Source organism: Phalacrocorax carbo, chromosome 1 (assembly GCF_963921805.1).
Source record: "Phalacrocorax carbo chromosome 1, bPhaCar2.1, whole genome shotgun sequence".
NCBI lineage: Eukaryota > Metazoa > Chordata > Aves > Suliformes > Phalacrocoracidae > Phalacrocorax > Phalacrocorax carbo.
In genome coordinates this window covers 75,935,633-75,951,726 of record NC_087513.1, presented here as the reverse complement: position 1 = coordinate 75,951,726, position 16,094 = coordinate 75,935,633, and the positions used below count along the sequence as shown (strand labels likewise).

At 38.7% G+C, this 16,094-nt stretch overlaps 1 protein-coding gene across 3 annotated transcripts in view; it reads right to left on the bottom strand.

The window, feature by feature from the left end:
* Positions 1 to 15,841, bottom strand: part of BMAL2 (basic helix-loop-helix ARNT like 2) — a 38,051-nt gene extending 22,210 nt beyond the window's left edge. For all 3 annotated transcript variants that reach the window (XR_010374448.1, XM_064460505.1, XM_064460514.1), the window contains exons 1-4: positions 15,625 to 15,841; positions 6,989 to 7,136; positions 5,659 to 5,694; positions 2,474 to 2,512 (exon numbers count right to left, since the gene is read on the bottom strand). Coding sequence is in view for 2 of the 3 variants with exons in the window: in XM_064460505.1 (XP_064316575.1) it covers positions 2,474 to 2,512; positions 5,659 to 5,694; positions 6,989 to 7,136; positions 15,625 to 15,685 (284 nt within the window). In the remaining variant the exon portion in view is untranslated. The remainder of the gene's footprint in view (positions 1 to 2,473; positions 2,513 to 5,658; positions 5,695 to 6,988; positions 7,137 to 15,624) is intronic.
* Between the last annotated feature and the right edge of the window lie 253 nt (positions 15,842 to 16,094).

Genomic DNA, 16,094 nt, shown 5'->3' with positions numbered 1-16,094 from the left:
GGTCACAATAATGATGTGAAATACAGAGGGGGAAAAAATACCTCAAGCAGCAATTTGATTATATGTGGCAGGAACAAGAGGTTATGAAGGCTTATAGAAGTTAAGTTCTTCTGGTGACCTTTGACATCCAAGTGAATACTTTGACATCTTCCTGTATACCAGAGAACTTTTGATGTCGTTAGTAACCTCTGGAAGGCATTTCTGCTCCCCAGCCCAATCTCTACCTGGCCTGTGTAACTAAGAAGGGGTATTCATTTTGCCACCTCTATCTAAACACTTGCTAAAGCATCTCTGAACTCTGTTTTATGCAAACCCACAACAATCTGAGATGAGCCATGTCTTCTTGTTATCTCATTACCTTAAAAAACACTCAGACTGAAGACAGATACAAACACAAGCATTTATTCATAGCACAACACAAGCAACAGACAACACATTTATAGGTGTATAAAGATGAGATGTAGTGGAAACTGAAAGAAAAAGCTACGCCTCATCTAATTTCACCAGATGTATTTCAGAAAGCTTTCCCCTTCATTCACTTGATAAGGTCGCAGAAAGGGTTTCAGCCTCTGTGCACACCTTGTGTCTCAGGTTTCACCTCTTGGTAAGCCTCTGTCCAAGAACTCAATCACAGAAAGACAGCTTCTCTTCTTGGACAGTTTTCATCAGAAAACCTCTTCTAAGGCACATGACAGTGCACATCACAAATATGTTTATATCTCAGGTCACTTTTTCTTTAATTCTTTCTAGTGGAATATGTTAGCTTTTCTAGCTGATCTCCTCCCCTCTAATATCCTCTAGCAGATCAATAAAAGTTTAATTCATTCTATTCCCTTCCTACCCAGAAGACAAGCTACCCACTCAGTTAAAAATGAAGATTATTTTCCTTTCCAATTGAGACCAGACGCAGTGGCAGCTAACCAAACTGAGGGACAACATGTTTTGTTAACTAATCCCCAAAACTCTTCCTCTTACACATACTGTAACAGAAAGCATTAAAGGTAATAAATTTAACTACTCCAGGCCTGTTGAGAAAGAACAAACTACAGTTTTAAAGACCTACTCTTCTATTATTTTTATCATTTTTCCCAAAAGTAAATCCCCCCTCTACACAAATAATTCTGGGTCACTCATCCAAGCAATTAGCTTTTCTGCCTCTAAAGGCTCTTTTAAAATTCAGTTTATTAGTTATTCTTAGCTCTGCAGGTTCACCCAACTTCTCCTTTGTGTCAGGTAGGAATAGTTAAGTAATATATTGCATATGCTCCTTGAACTGTGAACCTCAGGAAGACAGATACAAACATTTGGGGAAGGAGAACAATCTTCAACGTATCTAAGAGTCAATAAGAAGTTATAGAAACCTGAACAGGTGGATGCAGAAATTCAGGTGATGACTGGATGATTCAAAAAGCCTGCTGTTACATTCCTCAGTTACAAAGGGGAAGGGAGAAAAGCAAGGTCTCCAATAAGCTTGTGAAAAGAAACACTGGAGGGAGATAACTGTTAAGCAAAACTACAAAGTGTCTTCTACTTAACTTTTTTCCTCCAACTAATGAACCAAAACTTAAGGGAAAAAAAACCCAATACAACATGAACATTATTAAAGCAATGTACAAAACAGAACCTTTTACAGCAATCTGGGATACTCAGTAAAGAAAAATTAATTTTGGAGTTAAACAAAAAACTGTAAATATATTTTGGAACACTTTCAATTCTTCCATTTAATTTAAATGACAAGAACACTGAATAATTATTACTTACACACTATGCTAAGTAATGCTTTTGACAGCAGTGTGGATTATGTATTTCTGCTTTGACATCTCTGCTCACATGCCAAATAAAAGATACTTCTATTTTTCAAACAACTTTATAAAACAGCTCTACTTTTGCTAAGTGGCTTGTCTGTAGTTTAAAGTATTTGTTTGGATGAATCATGACTGCATTTAGTCACACAGCATTTTGAATCTTACAAGTGCTTTACATGAATTTCCATTTGGATTCAGGTAAGATGTGAATTCAAAGTACAATGGCAAACCTTGAATAATTCCCTACAAAAAAACCTCGTTCCAGAACAAGAATTCTTTGTCATGCTTTAGCTGAATCCATTTTCATGTGGGATAAATTTTTAATACCTCTAAGTGTACACAAATCTAGAAAAAACAATTCTCAAATTCGTAGAGACTGAGGATCAGCTCCTCCCTTTATATATGACTTCAGTGTACTGCATTTAATTCTCACCTTGAAAATTTTAACCTCAGTTTTTTGCTAAACCATCTGAGATGCCCTACAACACAACTTCCATTAAAATTAGTAGAAAATAAAATCCTCAAGGAGGCTCTAAAAATTGCTATACATTTAAGTGGAGAAAAATAAATATTTGACAGTTTTAATGAATGTTACCCCTATAATAATATTTTACTACTGTGAATCCTAGTATTTACTAACAAAATGCACATTTATTGTAAATTAGTACCTGAAATCTTTTACTTTAACATGTTCTTCATCTTCACTCCTAGAGAAAACAAGATATAGTTTTACATGACATATTTAATACTAGGCACTTCTTTCCTCTCATGAATTCAAGAAGGTACAGAAAATGCTACATATTTATTATGGCTCTAATAAAAGCAAACCCACAAAAATTCCTAATACAAAAATGATCTCGCAAGTGATGCATAATAGAAAGAGAACAAAGCATAACTTCCAATATTCATAGGTACGTGAACCTATTATGAAGATTTTGTAATTACCAGATGTTTCTACGCTGGAGAACACAAGATTAATGGATCATTCAAATAAGTGCAGGCTTGATATTTTTTATTATTTAAAAATTTACAAGAGATATAACCTATTCATGTTTTTATTTCCAAAATCTTATTGTCAAAAGGTGAAAAAAATCAACCCTAGCCTGGACTGGGCCTAAAATACACTTTAATTGCTCATGGTCAGAAAAAGTAATAATTAAATATTTTCCCACACCATACAGCAATGACTGGAAAATCTATGTAAGAAAATTGTAAATGAAAGACAATCATAGTGCCTATATCACAACAAATACTTGGCAGCAGGAAAATATAAAGGACAATTCAAACAAGGGCAATGATCTTTTCTTGTTCCCCAAGATCACTGTATTCTTTGCTACCATCTATTAAGAATTTCAGAACGTGGCCTAATGGGTATCTTGCCAATTCAGTATGAGCAATTTGGTACTAGCAGAGAGAGAGTTCCCATCCAAATACTGGCTACAATTTTCTTTAAAAGAAAAACTGATACAAAAACCTTTCTACAGAAGTTCTTTGGCTTTTTTTAGTTCAGCACTGGAAACATCTCACGCAGTGCTCTAATGTCCATTCCAGAGGAGAGACCTGCTAGCCTATGACCATTTTAGAAGAGGCATATGTTGCACCAGAGTGATTATAAGGAGGTAGGCCAATCAGTCAGCAACTGTTTCCTATGAGGAAATCGAAGTAGGAAGTAGAAGGACAGTTGGAGATTACAGCTTTAGGAAAGGTCCCAAAAACTGCTTCCACCTGTAACTCAGCACTGACCCCAGCAAGGATCCAATAGCCAGAGCCAAATTAACACACGATTCAGAGATCCAGCTCTTCAACCTGGGATTTCGCTGGAACCCAGAAGTCTTCTAGACAGTCTGATAAACCTGAACACAGGAGTAGGTTAGGCTCACAGGACCCTAGGACTTCTCTTCAGTGGATCTGTTTCAGATTTAGATGAGTTAGCCATAACTAACATTTTTCTTTCATTTTAAAAGAAACTTTTACCAGAAATGTGTATATTCTATGAAGTCCAACAGAAGTTACATTGTCTGACCGTAGGAGAAGAGGTAAGGAGGAGCCAGGCCAACTGCAATGCAGCATGTGGCCTATTAACTAATTCCCTTCTCCCCCAGGAGCTCCACATGGGGAAGAAACTAGAACAAATTTGCTGCTCAAGCAATCAGTCAGAGCCTTCAATGGATTTATATAGCCTCTGTCCTAACAGCTGTGTTGTTACTGATATAAATAGCTAGATGAAAACTACCTTGACTAGATGAACATAGGGTGAAATTCTACCTCATGGCTATAATCTAGGTATACTTAATTGGTACTAGAAAGAACAGAGTCTGTATTGATCAGGGGAAAAAAAAAAAAGAATACCACCTTTTCCTCTGTTTTCTCAATTGATTTATTAACCACATTTCCCCATTTATTCTAAAATGGAAGCAGAGGTTTTAAAGACAGAAAAGGAGTATTTTTATTCGTACTTTTCCAACACGAGCACCATGGAAAAAAATCCACACAGGAACAAACGATTTATCCTGAAAGAAAGAGGTTTTTTTCATACTACCCAATAAGCCAGGTACCATACATTGACTATCCTGCAGAAAGAGATCTGGAGCTGCTGACTGACAGCAGGCTCAGTGTGAACCAGAAGTGAGCGCTGGCAGCCAAGAGGGCAAACAGCACCCTGGGGAACATTAAGCACTGTGTAACCAGCCGGTCAAGAGAAGTGATTACCCTGCCTGTATTCAGCATTGTTGCAGCCTCATCTTGAGCACTGTGTGCAGTTCTGGGCCTCACCATTTCAGAAGGATGTGAAGGTCCTTGAATGCATCCAGAGGAGGACAACAAAGCTACTGAAAAGCCTGGAAGGAATGGCCTGTGAGAAGCGGCCAAGGACTTCGGGTTTGACTAGTTCGGAGAAAAAGAGGCTGAGGGGGCGCCCTCATTGCTCTCTACAGCACCCTGTGGAGGGAATTGGAGAGGGAGGTGCTGATCTCTTCTCCCTGGTATCCAGTGACAGGACACGTGGGAACGGTTCAAAGCTGCACCAGGGGAGGTTTAGACTGGACATTAGGAAGCATTTATTTACCAAGAGGGTGGTCAAACACTGGAACAGGCTTCCTAGAGAGGTGCTCGATGCCCCATGCCTGTCAGTGTTTAAGAGGCATTTGGACAATGCCCTTAGTAACATGCTTTAGCTTTTGGTCAGCCCTGAAACGGTCAGGCAGTTGGACAAGGTGGTCATTGTAGGTCCCTTCCAACTGAAATGGACTCGTCTATTTTATAAAAAAAAGAATACAAATATATTTTCTAAGTAAGGTATCCAGGTGCAGAAAAAGAAATCACAAAAAAGTAATAATGTAATTAATAACTATCCCATAACATATATACACAAAAGGTTTACTTACACTGCACAGCCAATATTAACTCTGGTTTGTCACCTTGTAACAGCATTATTTTAACATAGTTGTGGTAGTTCTGTTTTAAAAAGCACTTGACAAAGTTAAAACAAAGAAACAAAAAATACTTATATGCACCTGTCCTAGAAGAGTACGAGACCTCTCCTTCGCCTCCTTAGTCTTCTTATCTTACTGTTACTTTTCATTTGTTCACATTTTTACCTTAATTTCAATACTAACAAGCCTGGTAAAGTTACAAGCACGTCAGTGTCTTAGAAAGAAGTATCAGAAAACCTTAACATTGGACGGACCTATCTATCCTCTTAATTAGCTATATGTTTATTACCTTGTGCTGTAGAAAGACCTGCCCTTAGACAAAGCATTCCTTAAGGCAAACCACACAGCTCATCTAGCCAAACAGGAAAATGTGACATGTTTATAGCACTGAAAACAGAAAAGGATTGATTTATAAAAAGTACCTTTTCTGAGGATCACCATCAACTTCAGCTGTATCCCTGTAAAAACAGGTAATAAAGTAAGCAAAATGTAGTTCGAAGCACAAAAAGATGACCTGATATACCTAACGAAAAAAGGTCACAGAAAAATTTTAGAGGAAACCCCACTTGAATAGTTACTTTCGGCAAGAACATTAATTTTTAGAAACTAATTACTAGTTCCTACAAAACAACACTTTTTCAATTAGTATTTCAACTTGGACATGAATTTTTTTATGATGAAGTTTCATGAAATCAGAGAGAGATCCAACCTTCAGGGAAAGACTATTGATGAACCAGCACTTTCACTGAACGGGTAAAAATCAACAAGTGCTACTGAAAAAGAATGGAGACTTTTTTCAGAAACTAATGTATTTCTGGAGTTTTCAGCAGTCTACAAGATACACTTGAATCTCCAAGTTGACAGTTATATCAACACCCACATTATGGCTACATTCTATAGATCAATGGACTATACATGGAAGAAGCAGTGATTAAAAAGAATCGCTTTAATAATCACAAAGACATGTAAATTTCCTACCTCCCCCCCTTTTTTAGAAGTGGATTTTCCACACTAGTTTGGAGAAGCTTGTAATACACTAGATCTGCAGGCTGACTTGTGTCCCTTACTTCTGGCTGATTAATATAGCTTTGAATAGATCACTTCAAAAAATATTTTTCTATGTAAATGATTATTTCATTAACTGGCATCTATTTGGCAGTTATAAAACAGGAGAAAACAGTAGAACAGTATCATCTCAGTAGTCAAGTATGACCCACTTAAAAAGACTGAGTACTACTGTCAGACAGACCTCATTTTTAGGTCACAGCTCTGTCCGGACACTGAAGTAAACGGCTGCCCTGGTCACTGAAAAAGCAGTTCTCATTCTGTAGTTCTAGATCAAAGAGCTTAACTAGTAATCTTGTTTCACGCTTTAAGGTGATATTCATGTGTGCACTTGTGAGACTTCAAGCAACTTAATAACAATTTGCTGCAAAGAGAACTTGCCTTTACTAGCATGCAAAAAAAAAAAAAAAAGAGAGTTAGAATTGAAATTGCAGCATTTAAGACACATTACCCAGAGACTTCAGGCAAGGAAACAGCTTTATAGAATCCTACATATATCCCTTAAATTTAAGGATTATTTTTTCTATTTTTAGTAACTCAGGACTGTCAAAGAATGCATTTGGAAGAAACTGTAATAAATAATGGTAGTAAATGAAGGAAGGGGGATTAGACTGTTACTGTGTTGCATAAATAACAAATGAATGCCTCAAATTTATGTTGAGACACATACAGAATCGATTTACTTACTGGTTATCAGAATCACTTCCTTTGCGCTTCCTTGGAATCTCAGCCACAGAAGCATTGAAAGAAGTGGTGGTAGCAGGCTTAGTTATTGGATTCATGAGGCTGGGGACTCCAGAAGCAATGCACAGGTTTCCATCTATTGAGAAGTTATCTGTGAATGAGAAAAAAAAAAGGCTCAGTGTCCAGGAAGAGCTATATCATCATGCATCCATTCTGATTTTCATTTGGAGAAAAAAACCCCAAAATAATCTGTGGGTGGCTTCTATGCCTCTGACAATAAAAAACAAAGACTGCACTGCTACAGCCTAAGTACAGAAAGAGTACATTGTCTTCCCACAGTCCTGTAACAATCTCATCAACCCAATCAACTTACCAATGCAATACAAAATACACCTATTCTCCTCCTTACACAATCTTAGCAGACGATACTTAAATCCCCCAGCACCTCAAGCATCCTGCTGCAAAATCACAAGATGTGGCATTAGTTAGCAGATCAAAAAACTGCGACTAATACTAAATTAAACTTAAACATACAGTGAACTGGGTTTTTTTTTAACAAGCTGGACATCCAAAAAAAAAGAAAGGTTGCCATAACTATGTTTCTGACATAAAATCTACAATTACAGATAACATCAGTCACGTAAGTCCAAAGAGTCTTGAAAGCTTGTCAAGTTCTACCTCCATATCCCCTTCACAACTGCCCTCTCAAAGAAAACTGTTTTGTTGCTGGGAGGGACAGAGGAGAAGTCACAAGCCAAAATAATCCTAGTGACCTACTGGGAAAGGAAAACAGTCTCAAGGAATCTAAGCACCATTATACTTTTTTTTTTCTATCCCAATGCAAAGCTATCACAAAGAATCACCCACTGAGGTTTAGGTAAAGAATCAGAATTAACCCTGTTTCAGTAAATGTAGGCACTCCTTTAGACTTTGTGTGCTAGTGAGGAACATATCCTGTGTGATACATCTAGAAACAATAAAGAATTAACTCCATGGAAGGACAGATGAGGGATTGAGAGAGGTCATTAAAGTGAGCATCTCCTGCTTTTAGCAGGAGGCAAAAACCAAGATACTTTCAAAATCCAGCAGGCTGCTTTGTTGAAGTGTTTCAGAAAATGTTCCTTTTTCTGAAGGAAGAAATGCTTTATTGTAAGCTTTCTTTTTTTTTTTTTTTTTAGCATTTGTGCTGTCTGTAAATGATAGGTAAAAATGTGTGAAAAGAACGATACACAGTGTATGCTTTTTCCCCCTTAGATGTAAGCACGTTTTACACCAGAAAAATTACCTTCTAGGTTCTCATTTTCTGTTGGAATATGACTCTGGAGAGTTAAAATGAAAATAGGCTAATACTTGAACAACAGCTTGCCTGGTCTTCCACTAATCCTCTCTCTACCAATTCAGACTACAGAGTCAGCCCTTGTTTTATTTTAGAAAGCTCTTTACTCATTAAGTCACACAGGAAGTTAAAAAAAAAATAAAACCAACAAAAAAAACCCCAGAAAGTAGAAGCTCTAAAAACTTTAAGACTCAATAAATAATTGACAAATAAGTAACAGCCTTTGGGCATCTGCAACAGAAAGAAAATTTGGTTACTTCAACTACACAACATATTTGAGTCAGGGATATTAAATATATATTAAAAGAAACGACACCATAAATACTACAAAGGCACAAATGGTAGATGTTTGAAGTATTTTTACGGTTAATCATCACTTCGTAATAGTCTCATTTTATATTTCTACTATAAATCCATTCAATTATAAAACAAGAAAACCCCAACAATTCCAAAGGAACTCTTTATAACTGAAGAGTAGTTTTAATTCACTGAGGTCACAGCAGCCTATAATTACTAGATTAAGTTATTAAATTAGACTCATACTTAATGGATATTAATGCAAGAGTACCTACGAAACAGAAACCTACATGTATCAAAGACAAGAACGCCTTCAGCACAACAGATCCTGTCATCCTGGAACAAAGCAGGACAGAACAGACCCACTGACCTAAATACTCCTTTCCACACAGATGGCCAGCCTGCTTTCTAAACCGCTTCCCTTTAAAGAAACAAAATGAAATGCATCATTTACCCATTTTCCAATTTATCCTTCATATTATCAAAGGAACTACTGGGTTTTTTTCTTCACAGTCAGGCAACAAATTCTGAATGCTGCACTTCTCTACATTTCCTAACACCACCCTTTTCTTTCTCTTAACTAAGAAAACCAAAAAAGTTTAGATTATCAGCTACAGTGACCTATTAAGAACGTCTACACTACAATTTTTAGGTGATAAATTGAATGCTAAATGACAAAATAAATGCCATGTTAAAAGCCATCTAACTAAATGCTACTAAGACCGCTGGTTGATCTTAGACAAAAATATAAGGTTAAGAATCTGTATTGATCCCTGACACGTACAGCATGCAGCATATATTCTTTAAGAATCTCAAAAAAACCCAAACCAAACCCCCAAAACAATGCAAAAGAAAACAGATAGAGAAATAAATTTAAAGCTTCAGAAGTACCAAGGTTAGTAGAAAAGTAATTATCTGGAATTTAACAGACGAGCCAATCTTTTTAATACCTATTACTCACTGAACAAGAAGCAGACAGAAACAGTTCATAAAGCTAAGTCAGCTTTGAAAAGACAGTAAGGGCACTTTAAAACAATCTCTTAGGTCTTTATAATAGCTATCATTATGTACTACGTGGTTCCAGTGTGCTTACTCTTTCCCTGAAGAGTGTCTTAACCTCGTGTAGTCTGTGATGAAAGATTTCTTTACTTCTTGGCCTATACCACTTTGGGAAAGCTGGACAAAGGATTTAAAAATCTTTGGGTTCACAAACAGAATGAGCTAGAATGCACCCCAATACCAGGGTGTGCTTCTACAATAGGAAGAAGCTGGATTCTTTCCTTTCATTTGTATACCTGGCTGCATTTCTTATATTTTCAATTTCTGTGAACATTTTCATACCATTAACATCAAAAGCAAACACCCCTAAGAACATGTGAAGCAAAACTAAATGTTTCCCAATTTCATAGAACATAATATCCAGAAAGACCACTCTCTGTTACAAGTTCATTCTCCTGGAAAACTGAAATCACTAGTCAATTTTTAAACTGCTAGAAACAGTTTAATTCAACCAGAGATATTTTGTTTTACCACCCCAAAGGCTATTACTTACACTAGCCTGGTTCACAAGTCAAATAAAATTCCAACTGAGAAGTTACACTTTTTTTTTTTATAAAAAGTTTTTTTTCAAAGTTTTGCTAATGCTCTGGCATACTGATAACCAAATTTTAATGGGAAGTGAATAGTTCCTCAAATACATATGTCTATGATCTATGTTTGGCTCTCAGTATTAAGCATATATGCTTATTTATATTAACATGCTTTTAAAATATTTTTAATTTTTTAGGCACATCAGGACAGATGAAAGTAATTCTGAAAAAAAAACCACCACTTTTTCTCTCTGTGAAAAAGCAAAGACCATCCAAACATTGCAAACACACCATATGAAAAATGGCTCATTCCCAGTAAATGTATCAGAAGTAAAAACCTATTAAACACTAACTTTAGTATACTTCATAATCAGGCAAACAAAATATTTAAGGAGTGGTTATCAATATATACAGTTCTCATCACATCAACGTACAAGACCATACCCGACTGAACTCCAACCTTTCTCATGTTTTGCTACACGGAAAAAAGAAATAAATTACAGTCCCCAAGGGTGTTGGCAAGGAAGTGAACAACTGCAAATGAACTACACGAAACTACTGTTTAGTGATGGGATATGAAGTAAAGACATATGAAATCAACCGTACTCCTATGTTTGGCAAAGGTTCTGTGTAAATCACATGCAATATATTAAGAAACGAGGCTTGGGAGACTCTACATCTTTCCAATTACTGACAATAATATTTTCTAAAGGCATGCCACATCCCTGAGCTGTTTTCTCCACTAACAGTTTTAAGGTTTTCTGTTCCTAAACAAACACAATCTCTTAGGAAAGGCTTATGGCCAAACTCACCAGCCATAAAAGGTGAGATCCGTCTGAACAAATAAATATGTCCACATCTGAACTAGCCATTCTAGTCCCACGTGGAAGGAAGACGACATTTCTAGTGTGATTCATCTCAACCTAAAATAGATTCCTACAGTTGGCCAAGATGAAATACAACATTTCTAGGGTGATTCATCTCAATCTAAAATAGATTCCTACAGTTGGTTAGATGAAATACAGTCCAAGAGTGCCTATATCTATTCAGTAATTATACAAAGATTAAAGTAACTATCTCAGACTTGGATATCTACTCTGTAGACATCTGAAGATAAGTATGATGAGCCCCACCCAAGGTGGCTAGAGAACTATCATGCAATTCTTAAAATATAACAGCCACAGCACTCGCTTGTGCCACATGCAACAAGTTTAAGCCTGAAATTTTCAAATTTTTTGCCTTCAAATTTCAAAATTTTTGCCTTAATTATGCACTCCCACCTCACGACCCACTCACCCCCGCTAAAAAGTTAGCTTTCCTGGCTAGGTTTACTCCTCATAGGCTTTCCTAAAATACTACTTTAGTACTAGAACATTATTTTGGCTTTTTAGAACCATCAAAAGGAAATCATACAAGATACACATAAGCACTCCAAAAATCAGCAGAAAAATACAAGTCACATAGGTATTAATAAAAAAAGCTGTCAGTCAGCCCTCATTTAGCCAGTTTAAAAAAGATCATCTAAATCCATCTATCAGGATATTACAGGAAAATATGCTCAAAGTGGAATAGCCATTGATGTGTACATTTATGAAACTTATGGGTGGCACCCTTCACAGTCTGAATAAATGTACACACCAGACTTGGGAGAAATGCTGCAGCTCTGCAGCTGCTTCAGTTAACGTGGTAACACTGGCACAACCTTTCTAAGAGTAAGAAGGCACTTTCAATCCAGCTTCCTATTTTGAAACACTTTCTGGCAGAAGAAAAGGAGAAGGAAGAAGCTGCTTTGAATTGAAATTTCTAGGACCACAGATGCCACAGACTATTAAAATGTGTATTTTCTAAATATATGTTCCTGGCACGCACAAAAACCTTGAACTAAAAATTCAGGCTTTGACAAGTTTAAAGTCAAAACTATGTTAGAAGTGACTGTAGTTTAAGTGGCACATAAGGGTTCTTTAGTCTAACTAGATGAGTTAGTAGAATTGAAATCTACTCACATGAGCTATTAGGCTATGTCTACAGCAGTAAATTCAATGGCATAAGAGCAACAGGTCAGTAGGAGAGAAGCAGCTGGTGCAGAAGCTCCTGTTTCTCATTTGTAAGTAGTTCAGGGAACATACACCAAATCACATTTAGTCGGATTCGCTGGGCCAAAAATCCTTACAATGCATGTGTTTTAAAGCTGTCTGAAAACAAATCACTGGTTCAGTCCCTTACGTTTGGAGTTGGAGTATGTTTGGAATGTACCTGCAGTAGCACTAGCCTTGCTACAACAAAATTCTAGTTTAGGCTCTTCCGAAAGGAGTCCAGTTCATTTATACCAGAGCTGGTCTGCCAACCAAACCAAGGAGCAGTAAGTGGGGATGATGGGATTCAATTTAAACCAATGCTTTGCTCTGAATCAAAACGCTAATGCACACGCAGCCTCCGAGTACTTACTGGATTTCAGGGTCTCAGTCTAACATCCTTAGGAGTGCAGTCACACAAAGAAGGAAGATATATCCACAATCATCTAGGCACACAAGCAACATAAATTTTCTAAACTGACATACTACTCAAGCCACCAAGTTGGATTCTTAAGATTTATCACAATTGGCATGCTAACTTTTAAGATATAAGATGTTTCTTATTACCTAAGCAATTACAGATATCTCTATCTATACACGCAGCACACAGAGGACAGCTATTGAGTCAAATAATTTCAGATAACTCTATGTCACGCAAATAGCTTAAATTTAGAAAAATAACTCCATAGTAAAACAATTTTAATGGATTCTTACTGCAGATTTTCATTAGAGAATGAGAAGACTATACCTATATCCTACATACATATAGTCCTGTCTGAAGAAGCAAGTTACAGGTGCTGTGATGTGCACTGCTTTAGAGGTCCTGCAGATCGGAACACCTATTAAAAAAAATAACTACATTTTCTAAACACGGGTGAGAGTTATATTAAATATTTTTATTTATTAATTTTAGAGCTTTAAAATAGGCCATGAGAAGCATCTTCAGACTAGTTATGGGAAAGGTGACATCCACATCATAGCCCACAGCATCCCTCATCGAAAGCTGGGGCAACAATCTTCATTGTAGTTAAGTCACGACAACTGGAGAAACATGCTGTCTAAACCAGCTTTCCCCCCGCCCCCCCCAATTTTATAATCATATGTAATGCAGAAGCAAGACAGAGACTTCAGTAATGAAACCATCTCATGAACAACACTATAGAGAGAACAAACCCTTATAGGTTACCTTAACAACACTGGATTTGTTTTAATATCTCAACATGATGAAAGGAAAAATTATAATATCCTGAATTATAGAAATTTAAATGAAATATTAACATAGGCAACTGATTACTTTCTGCATCTATTTTTACTTATTTTCACCATTTAGAAGAGAAGTAGTCAAGAATCACAACCTACTCACTAAAAAACACACTTAATAGATTTCAAACACCAAATATTTGGCCAAATCTATTAGTGCATTAAAAAGTATGACTGTCACTAGCTAATGCTACACAGGCCTTTGAAAGGCTACCCTGCTTTCCCAGTCACTTTCAGGCTCAAACCAGGTCGTTGATAGAAATTGACTGTCTTGTATATTGTAGTTCATTACTGAAAAAAACACCTCTCCAACCATACACTGCTAAAGGAATGGAGGGCAGCTGTTTTCCTGAAATTTTTTGATTCATATTATTGTAAAACACTGATTCCCATCAAGTCAGCTGGAGAACTTCCATGGTTTTATCTGGCCCTGGAGTCCAAACAGGGAATTTTCAACGCAGTGTTCACAGTGATTCACTTCCCACAATTTCCCACTGAATTATTTCTTCTTACAATGAATTTGATTCTTAGTTGATGTGAACTGTCCGGTTTAGAGTTGGTTTTTCATAATGTGCAAGTATACCAGTGTACACTCAAATAAAAAAAAAAAAGGTAAGTGGCTAATCTTAGTGTGGACCTATTCCACAAAAATGGATATTTTTATCTTAAAAAAAAAATAATAGAAAAATGCTGTTTCTTCAAAATCCTTCAGAAGAATAGGTATAAACATGGGTAACAAAAGAAACCAGGGAGGGAAGTTTCTTTCACAACAGAACATGAAAGCCTATGGTTCATTGCTTTCCCAAATCTATTTGTAAATGGAAATGTCTGCATATTTGGGGTTTTCTTTATTGTGATTATTTCCTCTCCTTACAGTATGTGCACGACACAGAAACAATCAATCCTTGTTTTAAGCACAATTTTACAGACTGCAAAAACTCTTAAAAAAAAACCCACTTTGTTTTCAAACACTAGATTATTTCCTACAAAATTATACCAGTACTTAAACAATAACAATCAAGCAGCAGAGACAGAAAAGTGCCGATTATTCCAGACAACCAGGATCCCCATATATATTAAAACACACGTAACTCAGACGCTGAGAAAACAACAATTACTACTTAACCTAGGAGACTTGGTGCTAACTAAACAGAACTGCAACGATGACTTAGGAGAGACTTTGCTCACTTCTGGTTTTCAAAATCCCGTGCAAAACCCATTCTTTCTCCTCGGAGAAGGGAAGCTACACACTCATTTCAAAGCAAAAGGAGCACGAACAGCTGCTGGTGGTTTGCAACCAGCCTTGTTTTAGTACCAGAAACTTATCATTAAGAACAAGGAAGGAACATCAAACCTCGGTCACCATACAGGCGTGGGCGCACACACACATACACAGAGAAGCCAAGATCACTATACCCAAGATGCTAAATTATGTATGAAAAAAAAAATCATACTAGCGTATTAGGAACACATAAAACATCTAAGTGTTTAATCAGGAAGAATAAACTACGTATTAAGTTAAAAAAAAAAAAAAAAACAAAACCAAAAACACACACAACCAAAAACCCCACAAAAGCATTTTCAGTCCACATCACATCGGTGCGATGACACATCTGTAACAGTGAAAAAGAGAAGCACAGAGCGAGCGTTACGCCCGGGACCTCTCTGTGGGTGCCCGAGGCGGGGCGGGCGCGCCCAGCCCCCCGAGTGCCCGTTCCGAACTTCAGCGGGAGCGCGGAGCCGGCAGCGCCCACGTCGCGCCCCGGCCCGGCCACCGGCAGCCGCGTCCATTAGGAAAAAACCCACCGCTACCGAGCGATACCGGGAACGCGCCGCGACCCAAGCGCCCCCGCGGGAAGGCTGTACCCCACGGGCGGCCGCGCACAGCCTGCGCACACGCACCGCTGCCCCGCGGGCACCGACCTCTCCGCGACGGCCGCGCAGGGCTCGCTCGTGCCTACGGAGGCAGGCAGACGGACGGACAGACCCCATCCCATACGTACCCACGACCGCCCACACACACAGCGCAACGCGCCACCCACAGCCGTTACAGCGGCACCCCCCGCGCCCGTTCCCCACCCCCACCTGCAGCGGCCCGCCGCTCTTCCTCGGCCCCCTCCGTGCTTCCCGCTCCTGCCTCGGCCATGGCGGGCGGCCCCTGCCCCGCTCCACAGCGCCCCCGCCACCGGCGGCATGCAGGAGGTAAGCTAAGGTGAGGAGAAACAGCCCATCCCGCCGCTCCGGGGGAGGGCTCAGGGGTGCCCCGCCAGCCTCCCCTCTCGCCGGCGCCGCCAACCCCCCCGCCCCGCCCCGCCCCGCCCCGCCCGGCCCGGCCCGGCCCGGCCCGGCCGGCGGGACACTTCTCGCGAGATTTCGGCGGGCGAGTGAGCCGGTGCCCAGGGGCTGGAAAACCCGCAAAATCGCTTTACCTTCGCCTTTGTACCCGCTACTTGTGGCCAAGGCGGCCAAGAGCATCCTGGCTTGTACCACCAATAGTGTGGCCAGCAGGAGCAGGGCAGTGATGGTGCCCCTGTACTCGGCACTGGTGAGGCCGC